Genomic DNA, 25,901 nt, shown 5'->3' on the forward strand with positions numbered 1-25,901 from the left:
TTCTGGGTGGAGAGAGAAGGGTAAGAGATAAGGAAAGAAGGCCAGCTGGTTCTGGGTGGAGAGAGAAGGGTAGGAGATAAGGAAAGAAGGCCAGAGGGTTCTGGGTGGAGAGAGAAGGGTAGGAGATAAGGAAAGAAGGCCAGGGGGTTCTGGGTGGAGAGAGAAGGGTAGGAGATAAGGAAAGAAGGCCAGGGGGTTCTGGGTGGAGAGAGAAGGGTAGGAGATAAGGAAAGAAGGCCAGGGGGTTCTGGGTGGAGAGAGAAGGGTAGGATAGTAATAATAGTGAACAACTACAGAATATTTTTTGCTTAGAACCGTGTTCCCACCAACCACTCTCTCCCCTGTCCAGCACTGCCTCTGCGTGAGTGCATGTGTGTTTGCTGTGTGGGTGCATGTGTGTTTTCTGTGTGCGTGTATGTGTGATTTCTGTGTGCGTGCATGTGTGTTTTCTGTGTGCGTGCATGTGTGTTTTCTGTGTGCGTGCATGTGTGTTTTCTGTGTGCGTGCATGTGTGTTTTCTGTGTGAGTGCATGTGTGTTTTCTGTGTGCGTGCATGTGTGTTTTCTGTGTGCGTGCATGTGTGTTTTCTGTGTGCGTGCATGTGTGTTTGCATGTAAGTTTGCTGTGTGAGTGCATGTGTGTTTGCTGTGTGGGTGCATGTACGTTTGCTGTGTGAGTGCATGTGTGTTTGCTGTGTGGGTGCATGTGTGTTTGCTGTGTGGGTGCATGTGTGTTTGCTGTGTGGGTGCATGTAAGTTTGCTGTGTGAGTGCATGTGTGTTTGCTGTGTGGGTGCATGTGTGTTTGCATGTGTGTTTGCTGTGTGGGTGCATGTGTGTTTGCTGTGTGGGTGCATGTGTGTTTGCTGTGTGGGTGCATGTAAGTTTGCTGTGTGAGTGCATGTGTGTTTGCTGTGTGGGTGCATGTGTGTTTGCTGTGTGGGTGCATGTAAGTGTGCTGTGTGAGTGCATGTAAGTTTGCTGTGTGAGTGCATGTGTGTTTGCTGTGTGGGTGCATGTAAGTTTGCTGTGTGAGTGCATGTGTGTTAGAGAGAGAGAGAGAGAAAAAAGAGAGAGAGAGAGATTTCCAGTCCGGGAGTTGTGTGGACCACCCTCCTCATCCTGACAGGAAGTTGTTAGTTTAACCTGACAGGGAAGAATTCGGGAAACTTGGCAGAGAGCCACAAGGGAGAGAGAAAATCTCCCCGCTCGGCATTAACTGTTAATAGACTGACCATTACCCCTCTCTCTTTTCCTTTTTTTTTTCTCTCTCTCTCTCTCTCTCCCCTGATTTCTTGCCTTATTTCTCCCTCTCTCATATCTCATACACACAATCTACACACGGATATTCATATGAGCTCCTGCTCACACACCCACTGCTGCACTACTAGAAACCCCCACCCCTCTCCTCCTTGTAGTCAGTTGTTCTTTGTACTGCTCTGTGTATCCCCTTCCTCTACCTGTATCTGCTCCACCTGAAAGGGGGGAGAGGCGCAGAATGATGAAGGGAGAGGCTGATGGGTGCGGGAGGAAAGGAGGATGGGGGCTGACGGAAAAGAAAGGTTTTGTTTGTGTCTGGGCTGGAGTTGTGTTTCTGAGGGCGGGCCTCTGCTGTGACTAGGACCCTCACCTGGTCTCTACCTTTCAGTGGGGTGTTTGTATGTGTCTAAGTGTTTTCCACTGTGTGTGGAGGTTTGTTTATGACGTTGCCATGGGATCTGTCAGTGGTATGGTAGGAGTGGTTGTTGGTTTAGTGACAGAATGTGTGTGGGAATGAGTGGATTCATATTGTTTGTTTTGAGTGTTGTAAATATGTGTATGACATTTGACCCCATCTCTCTCTCTCCATCAGGGGGTAGTGTATGACATTTGACCCCCCCCTCTCTCCATCAGGGGGTAGTGTATGACATTTGACCCCCCCTCTCTCTCCATCAGGGGGTAGTGTATGACATTTGACCTCCCCCTCTCTCTCTCCATCAGGGGGTATTGTATAACATTTGACCCCCCTCTCTCTCTCCATCAGGGGGTAGTGTATGACATTTGACCTCCCCCTCTCTCTCTCCATCAGGGGGTAGTGTATGACATTTGACCTCCCCCTCTCTCTCTCCATCAGTGGGTAGTGTATAACATTTGACCCCTCTCTCTCTCTCCATCAGGGGGTAGTGTATGACATTTGACCCCCTCTCTCTCTCTCTCCATCAGGGGATAGTGTATGGAAGATGTCTGGAACAGACTGGACTCCGTGGATGAAAAAGCGACGGGTGCGAGTGCTGTGTGCTCTGGGTGCTGTGCTACTGTGCTGCCTACAGGGCGGCGCCACTGTCACTGGTGAGTAGAGCGCTGGTCATGTCACAGCATCCCAACAGGGAACCAGGGATTGTCATAGAGATACTAATATGTGTATGAGATAACAGTGAACCAGGGATAGTCATAGAGATAATAACATGTCTGAGATAACAGGAAACCAGGGATTGTCATAGAGATACTGGGATGTCTGAGATAACAGGGATCTATCTCAACTAATGTGTTATTAAAGATGGAGGTTTACACCAAGTTGTTTTGCACACATCAAAAGTAAGGATTAAATCCTATGTGGGTGGAAGGAGAATAAGCTATCTTCACAGTTTGTCTTAAACATGTGAATGGCAGTGGGACTTATCACTCCCTCTCTCCCATCCCTCTCTCTCCCATCCCTCCCTCTCTCCCATCCATCCCTCTCTCCCATCCCTCCCTCTCTCCCATCCCTCTCTCCATCCATCCATCCCTCTCTCCCATCCCTCCCTCTCTCCCATCCCTCCCTCTCTCCCATCCCTCTCTCTCCATCCCTCCCTCTCTCCCATCCATCCCTCTCTCCCATCCATCCCTCTCTCCATCCATCCCTCTCTCCATCCATCCATCCATCCCATCTATCCCTCTCTACCATCCTATCCCTCTCTCCCATCCCTCCCTCTCTCCATCCCTCCCTCTCTCCATCCATCCCTCTCTCCCATCCCTCTCTCTACCATCCCCCTCTCTCTTTTTCCCATCCCTCACTCTCTCCCCCAACCCTGCCTCTCTCTCCCCTCCCTACCTCTCTCTCCCCTCCCTCTCTCTCCCATCTCTCCTTCTCTCCCATCCCTCCCTCTCCCACCCCTACCTCTCCCTCCCATCTCTCTCCCATCCCTCCATCTCTCTCCCATCTCTTCCCTCCCTCTCTCCTATCTCTCCCCTCCCTCTCTCCCATCCCTCCCTCTCCATCCATCCCTCTCTCCATCCATCCATCCCTCTCTCCATCCATCCATCCCTCTCTCCCATCTATCCCTCTCTCCCATCCCCCCCTCTCTCCCATCCCTCTCTCTACCATCCTATCCCTCTCTCCCATCCCTCCCTCTCTCCATCCCTCCCTCTCTCCATCCATCCCTCTCTCCCATCCCTCTCTCTACCATCCCCCTCTCTCTTTTTCCCATCCCTCACTCTCTCCCCCAACCCTGCCTCTCTCTCCCCTCCCTACCTCTCTCTCCCCTCCCTCTCTCTCCCATCTCTCCTTCTCTCCCATCCCTCCCTCTCCCACCCCTACCTCTCCCTCCCATCTCTCTCCCATCCCTCCATCTCTCTCCCATCCCTCCATCTCTCTCCCCTCTCTTCCCTCCCTCTCTCCTATCTCTCCCATCCCTCCCTCTCTCCCATCTCTCTCCCATCCCTCCCTCTCTCTCTCCTATCTTTCTGTCTCTTCTATTTCTCCCTCTCTCCCATCTCTCCCTCTCTCCCATCCCTCTCTTCTCCCAGATGAAGTGCCAGTGTTCACAGAGGAGCCTCTGTCGGTGGTGCAGAAGTTAGGTGGTAGCGTGACCCTGAGGTGCAGCGCCCGACCCCCCTCGGCCAACATCAGCTGGCGGCTGAACGGGCGTGAGCTGGTTGCCGGGGCTGGTGGGGAACTGGGGGTGGTACTGGAGCCTGGCACGCTGCTCATCCCAGCCCTCACCAACCTCACCCTGGGCAGGTACCAGTGTGTGGCCAGCACCAATGCAGGGGGACTGGCCAGTGTGCCAGCCAACGTCACCGCTGCCAGTGAGTAGCTGTTTATGCATTTCTGGTTTATTTGAATAGTGAGTGAGTCTGGTAGTGTTTTTTTCTCTTCATTTTAGGCCTTTTGGAAAAACAGCGTCAATTAGCTGTTAATCAGCGTCAATCAGCGTCATGTATCTTACAAACAATCAGTCATAATAAAACTGTTTGGGAAAGAACATTGTGTTGTTTAGTGTGTAGATGTAGATTAGTCAGCAAGACCTTTGTATGGTAGTGTCATCTGACTCCATAGTGGGGAGACGGGAATAATAATGTTGTGTAGTAGTGTGGTGTAGTAGTGTGGTGTAGTAGTGTGGTGTGGTGTAGTAGTGTGGTGTAGTAGTGTGGTGTAGTAGTGTGGTGTGGTGTAGTAGTGTGGTGTAGTAGAATAGTAGTGTAGTGTAGTGGTGTAGTTTAGTGTAGAGGTGTAGTGCTTGGCCATCTAGTGGTGTGTAGTGTAGTAGTGTAGTGCTTGGTCATCTAGTGGTGTGTAGTGGTACTATAATGGTAGAGAAGTGGTAGTGTCTGTCAGGGGACTGAGAGGGGGTCTGCCTGGATCAGTGTAATGTGACCCTGAAGCCAGGTGGCCAGGGGAGGGAAGGAGACCCTGGGGTCGTTGTGAATGGGACCTCCTCCCTGGCTCTCAACTCTTCTCCCCAGCTCCCCAGGACACAACCTCTCCAACAAGGGGCCAGGGTTTTGGTCTAGAAGCACGGTTTTGACTGTTCCTATAGGCCTGCTTCGGTACTGCAGTTTAACTGATGCCCGGCCCAGAAAGACATGGAGAAGTCCGATATTTAAAAAAAAAAGTAATAAGACACTTTAGTCATCACCTCTGTGCACAAAGCATCCATTGAATCGTCGAAGATATTAACATGTTATGTTCATCCAATGTCTGCTATGTCCAATCTCTTTCTGAAACTATCCGCCGCCATTGTTGCAACCCCTATTACCAGCCTGTTCAACCTCTCTTTCGTATCGTCCAAGATCCCTAAAGATTGGAAAGCTGCAGCGGTCATCCCCCTCTTCAAAGGTAAACGATATCATAACCGCCATCGATAGAAGACAGTACTGTGCAGCCGTCTTCATCGACCTGGCCAAGGCTTTCGACTCTGTCAATCACAGTATTCTTATCGGCAGACTCAATAGCCTTGGTTTTTCTGATGAGTGCCTCGCCTGGTTCACCAACTACTTTGCAGACAGAGTTCAGTGTGTCAAATCGGAGGGCATGTTGTCCGGACCTCTGGCAGTCTCTATGGGGGTACCACAGGGTTCAATTCTCGGGCCGACTCTTTTCTCTGTATATATCAATGATGTCGCTCTTGCTGCGGGCGATTCCCTGATCCACCTCTACGCAGACGACACCATTCTGTACACTTCTGGCCCTTCCTTGGACACTGTGCTATCTAACTTCCAAACGAGCTTCAATGCCATACAACACTCCTTCCGTCGCCTCCAACTGCTCTTAAACGCTAGTAAAACCAAATGCATGCTTTTCAACCATTCGCTGCCCTCACCCGCCTGCCCGACTAGCATCACCACCCTGGACGGTTCCGACCTAGAATATGTGGACAACTATAAATACCTAGGTGTCTGGTTAGACTGTAAACTCTCCTTCCAGACTCATATTAAACATCTCCAATCAATAATCTAATCTAGAATCATCTTTCTATTTCACAACAAAGCCTCCTTCACTCACACCGCCAAACTTACCCTAGTAAAACTAACTATCCTACCGATCCTCGACTTTGGCGATGTTGTCTACAAAATAGCTTTCAACACTCTACTCAGCAAACTGGATGCAGTCTATCACAGTGCCATCCGTTTTGTTACCAAATCACCTTATACCACCCACCACTGCGACCTGTATGCTCTAGTCGTCTGGCCCTTGTTACATATTCGTCGCCAGACCCATTGGCTCCAGGTCATCTATATGTCTATGCTAGGTAAAGCTCCGCCTTATCTCAGTTCACTGGTCACGATAACAACACCCACCCGTAGCACACGTTCCAGCAGGTATATCTCACTTATCATCCCCAAAGCCAACACCTCATGTGGCCGCCTTTCCTTCCAGTTCTCTGCTGCCAGTGACTGGAACGAACTGCAAAAATCTCTGAAGGTGGAGACTTTTATTTCCCTCACCAACTTTAAACATCAACTATCTGAGCAGCTAACCGATCGCTGCAGCTGTACATAGTCCATCTGTAAATAGCCCATCCAATCTACCTACCTCATCCCCATACTGTTTTTATTTGATTTCCTTTTCTGCTCTTTTGCACACCAGTATCTCTACTTGCACATCATCATCTGCTCATTTATCACTCCAGTGTTAATCTGCTAAATTGTAATTATTCACTCCTATGGCCTATTTATTGCCTACCTCCTCATGCCTTTTGCACACACTGTATATAGACTTTCTTTTTTCTACTGTGTCATTGATTTGTTTATTGTGTTATTGGCTTGTTTATTGTTTACTCCATGTGTAACTCTGTGTTGTCTGCATCACACTGCTTTGCTTTATCTTGGCCAGGTTGCAGTTGCAAATGAGAACTTGTTCTCAACTAGCCTACCTGGTTAAATAAAAGTGAAATAAAAAACATGTAAACCGGGAGCAACCCGAAAATATAGACGGTCCATGAATCGCCGTACGCGAACGTGAGTAGATTACATTGAAAACAAAGGTTGGACATCTTGGACACAGTCTCTAGGTCTGTTATATCTCAGTGCTCCCCACCTCCCATCTCCCCACCACATTCCTCTAACGGGGGAGTTATGGCTCCGTAATTTAGGGAGAGGGCTGCTTTTTTGTGAGGGTGTGTGATTGTGTGTGAGGTTGTGTGTTAGACCTGTGTTTGTATCTGTGTGTGATGTTTTGTGAGGTTGTCTCTGGTATTTTGTAAGTGTGTGACTGTGTGTGTAGTGTTTTTAGAGAGTGTGTGTAGTGTTTTTAGAGTGTATTGTGTTTTTAGAGTGTGTGTGTGTAGTGTTTTTAGAGTGTGTGTGTGTAGTGTTTTTAGAGAGTGTGTGTGTAGTGTTTTTAGAGAGTGTGTGTGTAGTGTTTTTACAGAGTGTGTGTGTAGTGTTTTTACAGAGTGTGTGTGTGTAGTGTAGTGTTTTACAGAGTGTGTGTATGTAGTGTTTTTAGAGGGTGTGTAGTGTTTTTACAGAGACTGTATTGTGTGTGTAGTGTTTGTAGAGAGTGTGTGTGTGTGTGTAGTGTTTTTACAGAGACTGTATTGTGTGTGTAGTGTTTGTAGAGAGTGTGTGTGTGTGTGTAGTGTTTTTACAGAGTGTGTGTGTGTGTAGTGTTTTTAGAGAGAGTGTGTGTAGTGTTTTTAGAGAGTGTGTGTGTGTAGTGTTTTTAGAGAGTGTGTGTGTGTAGTGTTTTTAGAGAGTGTGTGTGTAGTGTTTTTAGAGTGTGTGTATGTGTAGTGTTTTTAGAGAGTGTGTGTGTAGTGTTTTTAGAGAGTGTGTGTGTAGTGTTTTAGAGAGTGTGTGTGTATGTAGTGTTTTTAGAGATAGTGTGTGTGTGTGTGTAGTGTTTTACAGAGTGTGTGGGTGTAGTGTCTTTAGAGGGTGTGTAGTGTTTTTACAGAGACTGTATTGTGTGTGTAGTGTTTGTAGAGAGAGTGTCTGTGTAGTGTTTTTAGAGATAGTGTGTGTGTAGTGTTTTACAGAGTGTGTGTATGTAGTGTTTTTAGAGGGTGTGTAGTGTTTTTACAGAGACTGTATTGTGTGTGTAGTGTTTGTAGAGAGAGTGTGTGTGTGTGTGTGTGTGTGTAGTGTTTTTACAGAGTGTGTGTGTGTAGTGTTTTTAGAGAGAGTGTGTGTAGTGTTTTTACAGAGTGCGTGTGTGTAGTGTCTTTAGAGTGTGTGTGTAGTGTTTCAGAGAGTGTGTGTGTAGTGTTTTTAGGGGGTGTGTAGTGTCTTTAGAGTGTAGTGTAGCTGTGTTGAGAAACAGGAGGTGTTTTTAGGCCAGTTGAGACAGAATCCCCTCACAAGATGAGACATGATGTCACAGTCTCCCTCTCTCCACCTCACTCACCCTCCTTACATTCTCTCTCTCTCTTTCATTCTGTCTCTTCATCCTCTCATTCTCTCACTCATTTCTCACTTTCGCTTGTTTCCTGTATTCTTTTATTTGTTCTCATTCTCATTGTTGGATATCAGGCAGTGTATATCAGTGTGTCTCTGTGTGTCTCTGTGTGTTTGTGTGTGTGCATGTGTAACTATGTGTTTGTGTGTGTGTGTGTGTGTGTGGGGAGGGGGGGGGGACTGTGTGTGTGTGGGGGGGGGCTGTGTGTGAGGGTTGGGGGTTGTGTGTGTGTGTGTGGGGGGGCTGTGTGTGTGTGGGGGGGGGGGGGGGGGGGGCTGTGTGTGTGTAGGGGGGGTGGGGGGGGGGGCTGTGTGTGTGTGTAACTTCATGCTCAAACTTCATAAGGATGTATGTTCTTGTGGAGCCAGACAGACAGACGCTGTCTTTTGTGTGTGTGTGTGTGTAGGAAGGAAAACATTGTCTCATGGCTCCATCCTTGTAGTCCATAGCTCTTTTCCTCCTGGTGTGTGTTTGGGCTCTGGCCCTCCTGCTATCTCACTCTGAAGAGTCTTTCTGAGCTCTCTCCCACTGGAACCAAGCTGTTTTCACATTATTTAAAACTCCCTGTTTGAATTCCTTAGTAGACAACCAACCTCCTCCTATCAGACAGACGGACAGGTCCCTAGAACACACAGCCATGCTGTGTTGTCTTAGCTCTCTCTTTATGTAGTGTTGTGGTGGTGTCTCTTTATGTAGTGTTGTGGTGTCTCTTTATGTAGTGTTGTGGTGGTGTCTCTTTTTGTAGTGTTGTGGTGGTCTCTCTTTATGTAGTGTTGTGGTGGTCTCTCTTTATGTAGTGTTGTGGTGGTGTCTCTTTATGTAGTGTTGTGGTGTCTCTCTTTATGTAGTGTTGTGGTGGTGTCTCTCTTTATGTAGTGTTGTGGTGGTGTCTCTCTTTATGTAGTGTTGTGGTGGTGTCTCTCTTTATGTAGTGTTGTGGTGGTGTCTCTTTATGTAGTGTTGTGGTGGTGTCTCTTTATGTAGTGTTGTCTCTTTATGTAGTGTTGTGGTGGTGTCTCTCTTTATGTAGTGTTGTGGTGGTGTCTCTCTTTATGTAGTGTTGTGGTGGTGTCTCTCTTTATGTAGTGTTGTGGTGCTGTCTCTCTTTATGTAGTGTTGTGGTGGTGTCTCTCTTTATGTAATGTTGTGGTGTCTCTTTATGTAGGTTGTGGTGGTCTCTCTTTATGTAGTGTTGTGGTGGTCTCTCTTTATGTAGTGTTGTGGTGGTGTCTCTCTTTATGTAGTGTTGTGGTGGAGTCTCTCTTTATGTAATGTTGTGGTGTCTCTCTTTATGTAATGTTGTGGTGGTGTCTCTCTTTATGTAGTGTTGTGGTGGTGTCTCTTTATGTAGTGTTGTGGTGGTGTCTCTCTTTATGTAATGTTGCGGTGTCTCTTTATGTAGGTTGTGGTGGTCTCTCTTTATGTAGTGTTGTGGTGGTGTGTCTCTTTATGTAGTGTTGTGGTGGTGTCTCTCTTTATGTAGTGTTGTGGTGTCTCTTTATGTAGTGTTGTGGTGGTGTCTCTTTATGTAGTGTTGTGGTGGTGTCTCTTTATGTAGTGTTGTGGTGGTGTCTCTTTATGTAGTGTTGTGGTGTCTCTCTTTATGTAGTGTTGTGGTGGTGTCTCTTTGTGTAGTGTTGTGGTGGTGTCTCTCTTTATGTAGTGTTGTGGTGGTGTCTCTCTTTATGTAGTGTTGTGGTGGTGGTCTCTCTTTATGTAGTGTTGTGGTGGTGGTCTCTCTTTATGTAGTGTTGTGGTGGTGTCTCTCTTTATGTAGTGTTGTGGTGGTGTGTCTCTTTATGTAGTGTTGTGGTGGTGTCTCTCTTTATGTAGTGTTGTGGTGGTGTCTCTCTTTATGTAGTGTTGTGGTGGTGTCTCTTTATGTAGTGTTGTGGTGGTGTCTCTCTTTATGTAGGTTGTGGTGGTGTCTCTTTATGTAGTGTTGTGGTGGTGTCTCTTTATGTAGTGTTGTGGTGGTGTCTCTTTATGTAGTGTTGTGGTGGTGTCTCTTTATGTAGTGTTGTGGTGGCGTCTCTTTATGTAGTGTTGTGGTGGTGTCTCTCTTTATGTAGTGTTGTGGTGGTGTCTCTCTTTATGTAGCGTTGTGGTGGTGTCTCTTTATGTAGCGTTGCGGTGGTGTCTCTTTATGTAGTGTTGTGGTGGTGTCTCTCTTTATGTAGTGTTGTGGTGGTGTCTCTCTTTATGTAGTGTTGTGGTGGTGTCTCTCTTTATGTAGTGTTGTGGTGGTGTCTCTTTATGTAGTGTTGTGGTGGTGTCTCTCTTTATGTAGTGTTGTGGTGGTCTCTCTTTATGTAGTGTTGTGGTGGTGTCTCTCTTTATGTAGTGTTGTGGTGGTGTCTCTCTTTATGTAATGTTGTGGTGTCTCTTAATGTAGTGTTGTGGTGGTGTCTCTTAATGTAGTGTTGTGGTGGTGTCTCTTTATGTAGTGTTGTGGTGGTGTCTCTTTATGTAGTGTTGTGGTGGTGTCTCTCTTTATGTAGTGTTGTGGTGGTGTGTCTCTTTATGTAGTGTTGTGGTGGTGTCTCTCTTTATGTAGTGTTGTGGTGGTGTCTCTTTATGTAGTGTTGTGGTGGTGTCTCTCTTTATGTAATGTTGTGGTGTCTCTTTATGTAGTGTTGTGGTGGTGTCTCTTTATGTAGTGTTGTGGTGGTGTCTCTCTTTATGTAGTGTTGTGGTGGTGTCTCTCTTTATGTAGTGTTGTGGTGGTGTCTCTCTTTATGTAGTGTTGTGGTGGTGTCTCTCTTTATGTAGTGTTGTGGTGGTGTCTCTCTTTATGTAGGTTGTGGTGGTCTCTCTTTATGTAGTGTTGTGGTGGTGTCTCTCTTTATGTAGGTTGTGGTGGTCTCTCTTTATGTAGTGTTGTGGTGGTGTCTCTCTTTATGTAGTGTTGTGGTGGTGTCTCTTTATGTAGTGTTGTGGTGGTGTCTCTCTTTATGTAGTGTTGTGGTGGTGTCTCTCTTTATGTAGTGTTGTGGTGGTGTCTCTCTTTATGTAGTGTTGTGGTGGTGTCTCTCTTTATGTAGTGTTGTGGTGGTGTCTCTTTATGTAGTGTTGTGGTGGTGTCTCTCTTTATGTAGGTTGTGGTGGTGTCTCTCTTTGTGTAGTGTTGTGGTGGTGTCTCTCTTTATGTAGTGTCGTGGTGGTGTCTCTCTTTATGTAGTGTTGTGGTGGTGTCTCTCTTTATGTAGTGTTGTGGTGGTGTCTCTCTTTATGTAGTGTTGTGGTGGTGTCTCTCTTTATGTAGGTTGTGGTGGTGTCTCTCTTTGTGTAGTGTTGTGGTGGTGTCTCTCTTTATGTAGGTTGTGGTGGTGTCTCTCTTTGTGTAGTGTTGTGGTGGTGTCTCTCTTTATGTAGTGTTGTGGTGGTGTCTCTCTTTATGTAGTGTTGTGGTGGTGTCTCTCTTTATGTAGTGTCGTGGTGGTGTCTCTCTTTATGTAGTGTTGTGGTGGTGTCTCTCTTTATGTAGTGTTGTGGTGGTGTCTCTCTTTATGTAGTGTTGTGGTGGTGTCTCTCTTTATGTAGGTTGTGGTGGTGTCTCTCTTTGTGTAGTGTTGTGGTGGTGTCTCTTTATGTAGGTTGTGGTGGTGTCTCTCTTTGTGTAGTGTTGTGGTGGTGTCTCTCTTTATGTAGTGTTGTGGTGGTGTCTCTCTTTATGTAGTGTTGTGGTGGTGTCTCTCTTTATGTAGGTTGTGGCGTCTCTCTTTATGTAGTGTTGTGGTGGTGTCTCTCTTTATGTAGGTTGTGGTGGTCTCTCTTTATGTAGTGTTGTGGTGGTGTCTCTCTTTATGTAGGTTGTGGTGGTCTCTCTTTATGTAATGTTGCAGTTAAATCAAGGTTAAATACAATCAAATAAAACATCTGTATCTCTACTAGCCACTCCCCCCCCCCCCCCCCCCTGCACATGGAGATGATGTATGCGAAGTCTGTCTTAAAGTATTTAAACTGCCATTGCCAAGTAGTCCTGGAGCAGTCCAGCTCCACTTTATAAATACCATTCATCCTGCTAGACCAGCATCCCACTCACACAGGGACAGCAGTACACATGCACACGCATGCGGGAACACACACAAACGTGTGTACATATACAGGAAGGGCACAGACACATACACACACCCAAACAGTAACCCATACAAACATACATACATGTGAACACACTTAACCTAAACAAATGATGACTATGCTGAGACTGCACTCACACACATTCTCTCTGACACTGACCACCAACCCACCTTATGGTCACGCACCAACACATATATAGTTGCTCTACAGTTATCCCTATATAGTTGTTCTACAGTTATTCCCATATAGTTGCTCTACAGTTATTCCTATATAGTTGTTCTACAGTTATTCCCATATAGTTGCTCTACAGTTATTCCTATATAGTTGTTCTACAGTTATTCCCATATAGTTGCTCTACAGTTATCCCTATATAGTTGTTCTACAGTTATTCCTATATAGTTGTTCTACAGTTATTCCCATATAGTTGTTCTACAGTTATTCCCATATAGTTGCTCTACAGTTATCCCTATATAGTTGTTCTACAGTTATTCCTATATAGTTGTTCTACAGTTATTCCCATATAGTTGTTCTACAGTTATTCCCATATAGTTGTTCTACAGTTATTCCCATATAGTTGTTTGACAGTTATTCCTATATAGTTGTTCAACGGTTATTCCTATATAGTTGTTCTACAGTTATTCCCATATAGTTGTTCGACAGTTATTCCTATGTAGTTGTTCGACAGTTATTCCCATATAGTTGTTCTACAGTTATTCCTATATAGTTGTTCTACAGTTATTCCCATATAGTTGTTCTACAGTTATTCCTATATAGTTGTTCTACAGTTATTCCCATATAGTTGTTCGACAGTTATTCCTATATAGTTGTTCTACAGTTATTCCTATATAGTTGTTCGACAGTTATTCCTATATAGTTGTTCTACAGTTATTCCCATATAGTTGTTCGACAGTTATTCCTATATAGTTGTTCAACAGTTATTCCTATATAGTTGTTCTACAGTTATTCCCATATAGTTGTTCGACAGTTATTCCTATATAGTTGTTCGACAGTTATGCCTATATAGTTGTTCGACAGTTATTCCTATATAGTTGTTCGACAGATATTCCTATATAGTTGTTCGACAGTTATTCCTATATAGTTGTTCGACAGTTATTCCTATATAGTTGTTCGACAGTTATTCCTATATAGTTGTTCGACAGATATTCCTATATAGTTGTTCTACAGTTATTCCTATATAGTTGTTCAACGGTTATTCCTATATAGTTGTTCTACAGTTATTCCCATATAGTTGTTCTACAGTTATTCCTATATAGTTGTTTGACAGTTATTCCTATATAGTTGTTCAACAGTTATTCCTATATAGTTGTTCTACAGTTATTCCCATATAGTTGTTCGACAGTTATTCCTATGTAGTTGTTCGACAGTTATTCCCATATAGTTGTTCTACCGTTATTCCTATATAGTTGTTCTACAGTTATTCCCATATAGTTGTTTGACAGTTATTCCTATGTAGTTGTTCGACAGTTATTCCCATATAGTTGTTCTACAGTTATTCCTATATAGTTGTTCTACAGTTATTCCCATATAGTTGTTCGACAGTTATTCCTATATAGTTGTTCGACAGTTATTCCTATATAGTTGTTCGACAGTTATTCCCATATAGTTGTTCGACAGTTATTCCTATATAGTTGTTCGACAGATATTCCTATATAGTTGTTCGACAGATATTCCTATATAGTTGTTCGACAGTTATTCCTATATAGTTGTTCGACAGATATTCCTATATAGTTGTTCGACAGATATTCCTATATAGTTGTTCGACAGATATTCCTATATAGTTGTTCGACAGATATTCCTATATAGTTGTTCGACAGTTATTCCTATATAGTTGTTTGACAGTTATTCCTATATAGTTGTTCGACAGATATTCCTATATAGTTGTTCGACAGATATTCCTATATAGTTGTTCGACAGATATTCCTATATAGTTGTTCGACAGATATTCCTATATAGTTGTTCGACAGATATTCCTATATAGTTGTTCGACAGATATTCCTATATAGTTGTTCGACAGTTATTCCTATATAGTTGTTTCTCTTTCTTTGTATTTCTTCTTTCTGTCACACACCTGAGAGGCACATAGGGGGCTTTTCAGTGGAAGAATGCAAGGGTAGAGGTGTGGGGAAGAGGGGGAGTAGGGAGGGAGGGAGGGGGTAGCTGGAAAAACAGGGCCTGATTGATTTAGCAAATGGAGCATCACACAGTGTCTCTTCGAGACTCCACCCCCTTGTCCAGACACACACACACACACACACACACACAGTACCCAGCATGACATGTCTTGTGTTTCTCATATCTCTTGGTATAGGGGTTGGTAGCAGGTCGGATGGAGGTGGGGGGGCACCTGTCAAGGCCAACCCCTGTAGCTCCCCTCTACCATTAAAACTTCCCCAGACAGCCCACACTGCCTGCAGGGGGAATAGATCAGATATGAAAAACCTCCCACACTGTCTGTCACCCATGGTAAAGTTGGTATGTTCAGCATCTAAAGTGAATATACACTTCAAAGCATCTACTTAGAAATGTATATAACGTATCTGGTTGTCTAGTCAGTTCACTGTGTATGAGTGGCTTGGTTACGTCTGTTTTGCCAAAGAGTCGAGCAGTCCTAGAATAACAACCAGCCGTGCACCTCTGAAAATAATGGAGTGCCTCCATCTTTGTGAAACATAATAAATCAACAGAGACTGGTAGACATTTAATTAGGTTAGGGAGTTGTATTTGTGTTTCATTTCACTGATGGACTCCCTGCCTCCAGCATACACTACAGCTCTGATCATTTGTTATGTTGAATGTTCCCCCTTTCCCCCCTCTGTCTTTTGGGTTCTCTCTTTTTCTCTCACTTTCTTTTTAAACGTTCTTTCTCTACCTTATTTGTCTCTCTCTCTACCCCCCTCTCTCTCTCTACCCCCTCTCTCTCTCTACCCCCTCTCTCTCTCTACCCCCCCTCTCTCTCTACCCCCTCTCTCTCTACCCCTCTCTCTCTCTACCCTCTCTCTCTCTCTACCCCCTCTCTCTACCCTCTCTCTCTCTACCCCCTCTCTCTCTCTACCCTCTCTCTCTCTACCCCCTCTCTCTCTCTACCCCCCCTCTCTCTCTACCCCCCCCCCCCCCCCCCCTAAACCTTAACGTCCTTTACTCTACTCCCCCACTTAGTGTTCTAAAGTCTAGCAATGCTATTTCCTCCCAATCCACGCTGGTTGTTCTTTCCTTGAAACTCTAGAGGCACCTCTAACCCTGGCCCAGCCCTTGTAGCCCCCTCGGAGGGGGATGAGAGGTCAGGGGTCAGCCCAGTGTCTGTTCTATGCAGACTGTGTGCGGAACAGAGTGGGAGCACATGGCCCTCCAGTAATCCCTCTCCAGTTTCCCACAGTAACCAACCACTAACCAGTCAGGCCCTCAGTCTCTGTCCCACAGTAACCAACCACTAACACAGTAACCAACCACTAACCAGTCAGGCCCTCAGTCTCTGTCCCACAGTAACCAACCACTAACACAGTAACCAACCACTAACCAGTCAGGCCCTCAGTCTCTGTCCCACAGTAACCAACCACTAACACAGTAACCAACCACTAACACAGTAACCAACCACTAACCAATCTGTTGGTTGCATGTTTATTTTTGTATTATTTATATTTTGTACCTTTATTTAACTAGGCAAGTCAGTTAAGAACAAATTCTTATTTTCAATGACGGCCTAGGAACAGTGGGTTAACTGCCTGTTCAGGGGCAGAACGACAGATTTGTACCTTGTCAGCTCGGGGGTTTGAACTTGCAACCTTCCGGTTACGCTCTAACCACTAGGCTACCCTGCCGCCCCAGTATCTGCGTGTATTAATGTCTGCCCTGACCTCCTCTCTCTCTCTCTGTGTACCTCAGAGCTGCGAGACTTTGAGCAAGATAACCAGCAGGACATTGAGGTGGATGAGGGGAACACGGCTGTGATCCAGTGTCACCTCCCTGAGAGCCAGCCCAAGGCACAGGTTCGCTACAGTGTCAAACAGGAGTGGCTCGAGACCTCCAAAGGTATGGATCTATCATTCTGTTACAGGCCTATGTTCTCTACCTCTCAATTAGCATTCTATCCCTCTCTATCCCTCTCTCTCACGTTCTCTCTCTCTCTCCTCTTACTCTCTCTGATATTGTCATTAGTACTTTCTCTCTCTCTGTCATTCTTTCTCTTTCGCTCCCCCCTCTTTCTTCCTCTGTCCTTCTCATTAGTAATTTCTCTCTCGCTCTTTTACAATCTCTTTCCCTGGATTCCTGGAATCTATCCTGCTATCTGGCCCATCATAAAACTGCAGATAAGGCAGCTCTATCTGGGGAATGTTGAAACATGGGAATACTGTTGTTTGTTTTGCAACCATTTATTTCTTGAGCTCTTTGAAAAAAAATCCCCACTCCTCTGTGGCGGGTATATAGATTGCTGGAAGCTGTATGTGGGGCTGTAGGTAGGGCTGTAGGTAGGGCTGTAGGTAGGGCTGTAGGTAGGGCTGTAGGTAGGGCTGTATGTAGGGCTGTGTGTAGGGCTGTAGGTAGGGCTGTATGTGGGGCTATAGGTAGGGCTGTAGGTAGGGCTGTATGTTGGGCTGTAGGTAGGGCTGTATGTTGGGCTGTAGGTAGGGCTGTATGTGGGGCTGTAGGTAGGGCTGTAGGTAGGGCTGTATGTTGGGCTGTAGGTAGGGCTGTAGGTAGGGCTGTATGTAGGGCTGTATGTTGGGCTGTAGGTAGGGCTGTATGTGGGGCTGTAGGTAGGGCTGTAGGTAGGGCTGTAGGTAGGGCTGTAGGTAGGGCTGTATGTGGGGCTATAGGTAGGGCTGTAGGTAGGGCTGTATGTGGGGCTGTAGGTAGGGCTGTATGTTGGGCTGTATGTAGGGCTGTAGGTAGGGCTGTATGTGGGGCTATAGGTAGGGCTGTATGTTGGGCTGTAGGTGGGGCTGTAGGTAGGGCTGTATGTTGGGCTGTAGGTAGGGCTGTAGGTGGGGCTGTAGGTGGGGCTGTATGTTGGGCTGTATGTGGGGCTGTAGGTAGGGCTGTATGTAGGGCTGTAGGTAGGGCTGTATGTGGGGCTGTATGTGGGGCTGTAGGTAGGGCTGTAGGTAGGTAGGGCTGTATTTTGGGCTGTAGGTAGGGCTATAGGTAGGGCTGTATGTGGGGCTGTAGGTAGGGCTGTATGTTGGGCTGTAGGTAGGGCTGTATGTTGGGCTGTAGGTAGGGCTGTAGGTAGGGCTGTATGTGGGGCTGTAGGTAGGGCTGTATGTTGGGCTGTATGTAGGGCTGTAGGTAGGGCTGTATGTGGGGCTATAGGTAGGGCTGTATGTTGGGCTGTAGGTGGGGCTGTAGGTGGGGCTGTAGGTAGGGCTGTATGTGGGGCTGTAGGTAGGGCTGTATTTTGGGCTGTAGGTAGGGCTATAGGTAGGGCTGTATGTGGGGCTGTAGGTAGGGCTGTATGTTGGGCTGTAGGTAGGGCTGTATGTTGGGCTTTAGGTAGGGCTGTATGTAGGGCTGTAGGCGGGGCTGTAGGTGGGGCTGTATGTTGGGCTGTAGGTAGGGCTATAGGTAGGGCTGTAGGTAGGGCTGTATGTTGGGCTGTAGGTGGTGCTGTAGGTAGGGCTGTATGTTGGGCTGTAGGTAGGGCTGTATGTGGGGCTGTAGGTAGGGCTGTATGTAGGGCTGTAGGTAGGGCTGTATGTTGGGCTTTAGGTAGGGCTGTATGTAGGGCTGTAGGCGGGGCTGTAGGTGGGGCTGTATGTTGGGCTGTAGGTAGGGCTATAGGTAGGGCTGTAGGTAGGGCTGTATGTTGGGCTGTAGGTGGTGCTGTATGCAGGGCTGTAGGCAGGGCTGTAGGCAGGGCTGTGTGGCTTATCAGAGAGCGGGAAATGATAACCACATTGAGGAGAGTTCACTGGCTCTCAGTAAAACTCCAGGGCGCCTCCATGTGGCTGGTGCTAACAGTGCACTCTGCTGTTGAAAGAGACTGCATAGGCCTAATGCTAAAGCCTGCTCAGGTTACTCAACTTACTATCTTTCCTAAAAAAAACTGATCTGGGACTTTAAAAACTATTTTATATTATATCCATGTCCATGCCCAAGGATAACAACCACAGAATTGTCTCTCGGATCAGTTCTAATGACCAGTACCAATACCCAGCCAGCCCAGTCTTGATGATTAAAGCCACCTACTGTCTGTCTGTGTCAACAGGGAACTACCTGATCATGCCATCAGGGAACCTGCAGATAGCCAACGCCACTCTGGACGACGAGGGGCCCTACAAGTGTGCTGCTTACAACCCTGTCACACAGGAGGTCAAGACCTCCACCTCCACTGACCGCCTGCGCATACGCCGTGAGTGAGCGCATCATGACCAAACACTGACCAAACACTGACCAAACACGACCAAACGCTGACCAAACGCTGACCAAACGCTGACCAAACGCTGACCAAACGCTGACCAAACGCTGACCAAACGCGACTAAACACGACCAAACACTGACCAAACACTGACCAAACACGACTAAACACGACTAAACACTGACCAAACACGACCAAACACGACCAAACACGACCAAACACGACCAAACACGACCAAACACGACTAAACACTGACCAAACACGACTAAACACTGACCAAACACGACTAAACACTGACCAAACACTGACCAAACACGACTAAACACTGACCAAACACTGACTAAACACGACCAAACACGACTAAACACTGACCAAACACTGACCAAACACGACCAAACACTGACTAAACACTGACCAAACACGACCAAACACGACTAAACACGACCAAACACTGACCAAACACGACTAAACACTGACCAAACACGACTAAACACGACCAAACACGACTAAACACGACCAAACACTGACTAAACACTGACCAAACACGACTAAACACTGACCAAACACGACTAAACACAACCAAACACGACCAAACACGACCAAACACGACTAAACACGACTAAACACTGACCAAACACGACCAAACACGACCAAACACTGACTAAACACTGACTAAACACGACCAAACACGACCAAACACGACCAAACACGACCAAACACGACTAAACACAACCAAACACGACCAAACACGACTAAACACTGACCAAACACGACTAAACACTGACCAAACACTGACCAAACACGACCAAACACTGACCAAACACAACCAAACACTGACCAAACACGACCAAACACTGACCAAACACGACCAAACACTGACCAAACACGACTAAACACTGACCAAACACGACTAAACACTGACCAAACACTGACCAAACACTGACCAAACACGACCAAACGCTGACCAAACACTGACCAAACACTGACCAAACACGACTAAACACTGACCAAACACTGACCATGAACATGATAGCGTCAAAGATACAGCATACACACCTACCTCTGTAAATGTCTAATTGACAAAGTCATTTAGATCATTTAATTCTTGGCCTACATAGTTTTTATGTCGCCACTATTATTCTATAATGTAGAAAATAGTAAAAATAAAGAAAAACCCTTAGTAGCTGTGTCCAAACTTTTGACTGGTACTGTATATTGAGATAGTTTAGTACCTAAAATAAGGGGATAAATACATGTAAAAAATATATATATAATTTCCTGATCTGTCTTTTATCTCTTAGATATAAGACAGTCACTAAAGAACAATCTCTTACTATCTGTGGCTCCATGTAGTGAATCTGATATTCAGTGTGTTTCTATTGGCTAATAGCAATAATAATAAATAAATAAATGTGATACCTTAAGAGGTCTTAACATTCTAAATCAAATAGATAAATGATCCTTGGTATTACCATTTTAAAACAATTCCATATGTTAGCATAGAAACCCCCCAGGCAAATTGAGTCATTTTATTAGCTAATTTGATTTGTTTCTAAGTAATGTGATTTGTAACTTTCAAATACCTCTTAATAAGATTATAACAAGGCCAGTGAGATGCTTTACTGAAAAACAACCCATTGCATAAACACAGTTCCTCTCCCCCTCCTTCCATCTCTCTCTCTAGGTTCGACGTCGGAGGCGGCCCGTATCATCTACCCCCCAGTGTCTCGCACCATCATGGTCACTAAGGGACAGCGTCTGGTCCTGGAGTGTGTGGCCAGCGGCATCCCGACCCCGCAGGTTACATGGGCCAAGGACGGTCAGGACCTGCGTTTCCATAACAACACTCGCTTCCTGCTCAGCAACCTGCTGATCGACGCGGCGGGCGAGGGCGACTCAGGGACGTACAAGTGTCACGCTGACAACGGCATCGGATCAGAGAGCGCCGCTACTGTGCTCTACAACGTGCAGGTGTTCGGTGAGTAGTGCCAACCTGTGAGTGTAAAAAAATATATATATCCCCAAACTTTGGTCCTCACTTATGGGTTGAGTAGGATAATACTAGGAGGGGTTCAGTAGGATGATATGGGTACAGTAAGATGATACTAGGAGGGGTTCAGTAGGATGGTACTAGGATGGTTTGAGTAGGATGATACTAGGAGGGGTTGAGTAGGATAATACTAGGAGGGGTTCAGTAGGATGATATGGGTTCAGTAGGATGATACTAGGATGGGTTGAGTAGGATAATACTAGGATGGGTTCAGTAGGATGATATGGGTTCAGTAGGATGATACTAGGTTGGGTTCAGTAGGATGATACTAGGAGGGGTTGAGTAGGATGGTACTAGGATGGGTTGAGTAGGATGATACTAGGAGGGGTTGAGTAGGATGATACTAGGAGGGGTTGAGTAGGATGATACTAGGAGGGGTTCAGTAGGATGATACTAGGAGGGGTTGAGTAGGATAATACTAGGAGGGGTTCAGTAGGATGATATGGGTTCAGTAGGATGATACTAGGATGGGTTGAGTAGGATAATACTAGGGGGGGTTCAGTAGGAAGATGTGGGTTCAGTAGGATGATGCTAGAATGGGTTGAGTAGGATAATACTAGGGGGGTTCAGAAGGATGATATGGGTTCAGTAGGATGATACTAGATTGGGTTCAGTAGGATGATACTAGGAGGGGTTCAGTAGGATGATATGGGTTCAGTAGGATGATACTAGGTTGGGTTCAGTAGGATGATACTAGGAGGGGTTGAGTAGGATGGTACTAGGATGGGTTGAGTAGGATGATACTAGGAGGGGTTGAGTAGGATGATACTAGGAGGGGTTGAGTAGGATGATACTAGGAGGGGTTCAGTAGGATGATACTAGGAGGGGTTGAGTAGGATAATACTAGGAGGGGTTCAGTAGGATGATATGGGTTCAGTAGGATGATACTAGGATGGGTTGAGTAGGATAATACTAGGGGGGGTTCAGTAGGAAGATGTGGGTTCAGTAGGATGATGCTAGAATGGGTTGAGTAGGATAATACTAGGGGGGTTCAGAAGGATGATATGGGTTCAGTAGGATGATACTAGATTGGGTTCAGTAGGATGATACTAGGAGGGGTTCAGTAGGATGATACTAGGAGGGGTTCAGTAGGATGATACTAGGAGGGGTTCAGTAGGATGATATGGGTTCAGTAGGATGATACTAGGATGGGTTGAGTAGGATAATACTAGGAGGGGTTCAGTAGGAAGATGTGGGTTCAGTAGGATGATACTAGGATGGGTTGAGTAGGATAATACTAGGGGGGTTCAGTAGGATGATATGGGTTCAGTAGGATGATACTAGATTGGGTTCAGTAGGATGATACTAAGAGGGGTTCAGTAGGATGATACTAGGAGGGGTTCAGTAGGATGATATGGGTTCAGTAGGATGATACTAGGAGGGGTTCAGTAGGATGATATGGGTTCAGTAGGATGATACTAGGATGGGTTGAGTAGGATAATACTAGGAGTGGTCCAGTAGGATGATATAGGTTCAGTAGGATGATACTAGGTTGTGTTCAGTAGGATGATACTAGGATGGTTCAGTAGGATGATATGGGTTCAGTAGGATGATACTAGGATGGGTTGAGTAGGATAATACTAGGAGGGGTTCAGTAGGATGATATGGGTTCAGTAGGAGGATACTAGGATGGGTTGAGTAGGATAATACTAGGAGGGGTTCAGTAGGATGATATGGGTTCAGTAGGATGATACTAGGATGGTTCAGTAGGATGATATGGGTTGAGTAGGAGGATACTAGGATGGGTTGAGTAGGATAATACTAGGAGGGGTTCAGTAGGATGATATGGGTTCAGTAGGATGATACTAGGTTGGGTTGAGTAGGATAATACTAGGAGGGGTTCAGTAGGATGATATGGGTTCAGTAGGATGATACTAGGTTGTGTTCAGTAGGATGATACTAGGATGGTTCAGTAGGATGATATGGGTTCAGTAGGATGATACTAGGATGGGTTGAGTAGGATAATACTAGGAGGGGTTCAGTAGGATGATATGGGTTCAGTAGGAGGATACTAGGATGGGTTGAGTAGGATAATACTAGGAGGGGTTCAGTAGGATGATATGGGTTCAGTAGGATGATACTAGGATGGTTCAGTAGGATGATATGGGTTGAGTAGGAGGATACTAGGATGGGTTGAGTAGGATAATACTAGGAGGGGTTCAGTAGGATGATATGGGTTCAGTAGGATGATACTAGGTTGGGTTGAGTAGGATAATACTAGGAGGGGTTCAGTAGGATGATATGGGTTCAGTAGGATGATACTAGGATGAGGTGTTATGTATGTTTCTGTTCCTCTAAAACAGTGGTCTTCTAACTTCTCCTCGGGGACCGACAAACATTTCACCATTTTGTTTTAACTCTGAACTAGCTCACCTGGTTCACCTAGTCAAGGGCTTGATGATTAGTTGACAAGTTGAATCAGGTGTGCTAGCTGTGGAATAGATGAAATACATGGAACGGCTGGAAATCCCGGGGGAGAGGTTGGCGAAACACTGTGCTAACACTCCTGTATGATGGGTACAAAATTAAGAGTTCTGAAAGGATTTGAAACTTATGGAGTTGCTCCATTTTAGGGGATTTTCGGGTTTTGTCTGCATCATAGACTTGATGATTAGACTGACTCACGTTTGGTGGAGCGAGAGGTGTGTGTGTGTGTGTGTGTGTGTGAGCTTGGCAGAGCCCTGTTGGTATATATATATAGTATAGAGGGTTATTTTAGAGTGTGTGTAGAGGACTTTATAGAGCAGGACTCAGTTATGGATGACTGTTTTTCCAGTGAGTCTCCTCTCAGCAGCAGCCCCTAATTAAAGTGTGTGCTGCTGTAGCGTTAATGAGCTCTGGCTTGTCACGACCAGCCAACCATCAACTGACTGGCCTGTCTCCGCACGGCACAGCCCCACACACACACACACACATACACATGCTGGCACGCACACCGATACAGACATACTTAATCAAGCTCACTCCCACACAACCAGCCATCACTCACAACCAACCATCACTCACAATCAACCGTTACTCAAGCTTATATGCTAGACATTACCTTACAGTGTACTCGCTCACTGACACACACACAGACTAACTCTCCCTCTCTATTCTCTCTCTGCAGAGCCTCCCCAAGTAACCATGGAGCTCCAGCAGCAGGAGGTGTCGTGGGGGGAGAGTGTGCGCTTCAGCTGCCTGGCCAGGGGTAAACCCACCCCCTCTGTGGTATGGCTCCACAACGCCCGCCCCCTGGCCTCGTCACCACGCCACCGCCTGTCTGCCCGCGTGCTGCGTGTCATCAACGTGGGCCCGCAGGACAACGGCTTGTACCAGTGCATGGCTGAGAATGGTGTGGGTAGCTCGCAGGCTGCCGCCAGGCTGGTCACCTTACCAACCGGTGTTCCGTCTCGGCCAGGGAAGCTGCCCTCCATCCTGCGTCCACTGAGCCCAGACAAGGTGCTGCGGGAGCAGGTCCCAGTGAAGCCCGGGGCCACGGGTAGCGTGCTGACCCTGGACTGCTCTGAGCTGACTGGGCAGATCTCTGTGGCAGAGGCTCCTGTCATCCTCAGCCAGCCCAGGACCGTCAAGGCTGACTTCTATGATCTGACCTGGAAACCTCGCCACGATGGAGGCTCTCCTGTGATGGAGTACATCGTCAAGTACAGAAAGGTACAGGCTAGTTAACTCATGGACACACACATATTCTACACACAATGTTACACTCATTCAGTTTAGATTGATATTTGTCTACAACTACAGACATGACTCATTCTCACATCATCCTCACACACTGACTGATCTTTCTTTCTCTCTCTCTCTCACACACACACACACACACACACACACACACACACACACACACACACACAGATAGAGGACCCTCCAGGTGAGTGGACCAGCAGCAGTATCTCTGGGTTTCTCCACAAGCTGACCCTGGCCAAGCTGCAGCCAGCCAGTCTGTACGAGGTAGAGATGTCTGCTAAGAACTGTGCTGGCCTGGGACAACCCGCCATGATGACCTTCAGGACAGGCAAAGGTACATCCATTCATTTATCTATCATCACAATGATTATCATATATCCCACTACCGTATTTGTGTCTTTTTGCAAACGCCTCTTGTTTTTTCCATGCCAACAGGTCGTAGGGGTCCAGGAGGTCAGAACGAGCTCCCTAAAACTCCTCCAGTACCATCACCTCGCCTCTCTCGTAAGTCCCCTGCCCCTCACCTACTGTCACTCTAACTAACCAGTGTGGTTGTTCCATAGATGCCACACAGTTAGATCTCTAACGTCCTGACCGAGCCCATATCAAGCTGTTTGACTAGCTGTTAACCCCCCCACCTTTCTACTCTGTACTAACATGTGACCTGTCTTGATCTCTCTTTCACTTTTAACACCCAAGGATGAGCTCACAGTAAGTCTTAGTAAGTTTGTTACTGTACCTGTTCGTGTCTGTTCATGTTTGGGCTTTTGTGTTTCTGAGAGTGTCTGTCCTTGTGTGCCTTAATATGGGAACAATATTAGATTTGATGTCCGTTTAACCCCTATCACTTTCCCACAGCTCCTGAGGCCCCTGATAAGCCCACCATCTCCATGGCGACTGAGACATCTGCGTACGTGACATGGATCCCCCGCGGTAACCGTGGTTTCCCCATCCAGTCTTTCAGAGTGGAGTTTAAGAAGCTGAAGGGGAAGGGAGGTGGGGAGTGGGAGGAGGCCGTCACTAACATCCCCCCCCAGCGACTGTCTGTGGAGATCACTGGCCTGGAGAAAGGTGAGCTTCATCACCATCATCATCGTCGTTCCCATCATAATGTTATTATGACAAATGGCGTCATCATCATTAGCATGACTCTCATTATCATGGACATTACACTATCAGTCATCATCATAATCCTAGCTATTTTAATAATGACTGTAATCAACATGGTGACCAGATGGTAACCATTAGTGTGAATGGAGAAACAGAGAGGCTGTGTAACTGGTGTTTAGTTAGTTTAACCCGCGTGGGCTTTCTGTTTCCCTGTAGGCATGTCCTATAAGTTCCGTGTGTTGGCGGTAAATGTGATTGGCGCCAGCCCCCCCAGTGCCCCCTCTAAGGCCTACACGGTGGTGGGGGGTGGCAGGCCCAACGAACGCCCTGTAGACGGACCCTACATCACTTATAATGAAGCTATCAACGAGACCACCATCATCCTAAAATGGACGGTGAGTGGAGCTGTGTGTGTGTGTGTGTGTGTGTGTGTGTGTGTGTGTGTGTGTGTGTGTGTGTGTGT

General features: G+C 46.3%; 1 protein-coding gene across 1 annotated transcript in view; it reads left to right on the top strand.

Moving 5' to 3' along the window:
• The window catches only part of boc (BOC cell adhesion associated, oncogene regulated), a 52,116-nt gene that overhangs the window by 20,692 nt on the left and 5,523 nt on the right, over nt 1–25,901 (top strand). Inside the window, exons 2-11 of the mRNA XM_036935014.2 lie at nt 2,201–2,326; nt 3,764–4,045; nt 16,119–16,265; nt 18,442–18,585; nt 20,276–20,569; nt 23,751–24,295; nt 24,497–24,662; nt 24,764–24,832; nt 25,187–25,399; nt 25,655–25,833. Coding sequence (XP_036790909.1) covers nt 2,218–2,326; nt 3,764–4,045; nt 16,119–16,265; nt 18,442–18,585; nt 20,276–20,569; nt 23,751–24,295; nt 24,497–24,662; nt 24,764–24,832; nt 25,187–25,399; nt 25,655–25,833 — 2,148 coding nt within the window. The 5' untranslated portion in view covers nt 2,201–2,217. The remainder of the gene's footprint in view (nt 1–2,200; nt 2,327–3,763; nt 4,046–16,118; nt 16,266–18,441; nt 18,586–20,275; nt 20,570–23,750; nt 24,296–24,496; nt 24,663–24,763; nt 24,833–25,186; nt 25,400–25,654; nt 25,834–25,901) is intronic.

This window comes from Oncorhynchus mykiss, chromosome 11 (assembly GCF_057628025.1).
Source record: "Oncorhynchus mykiss isolate SJ-2025 chromosome 11, ASM5762802v1, whole genome shotgun sequence".
Taxonomy (NCBI): domain Eukaryota; kingdom Metazoa; phylum Chordata; class Actinopteri; order Salmoniformes; family Salmonidae; genus Oncorhynchus; species Oncorhynchus mykiss.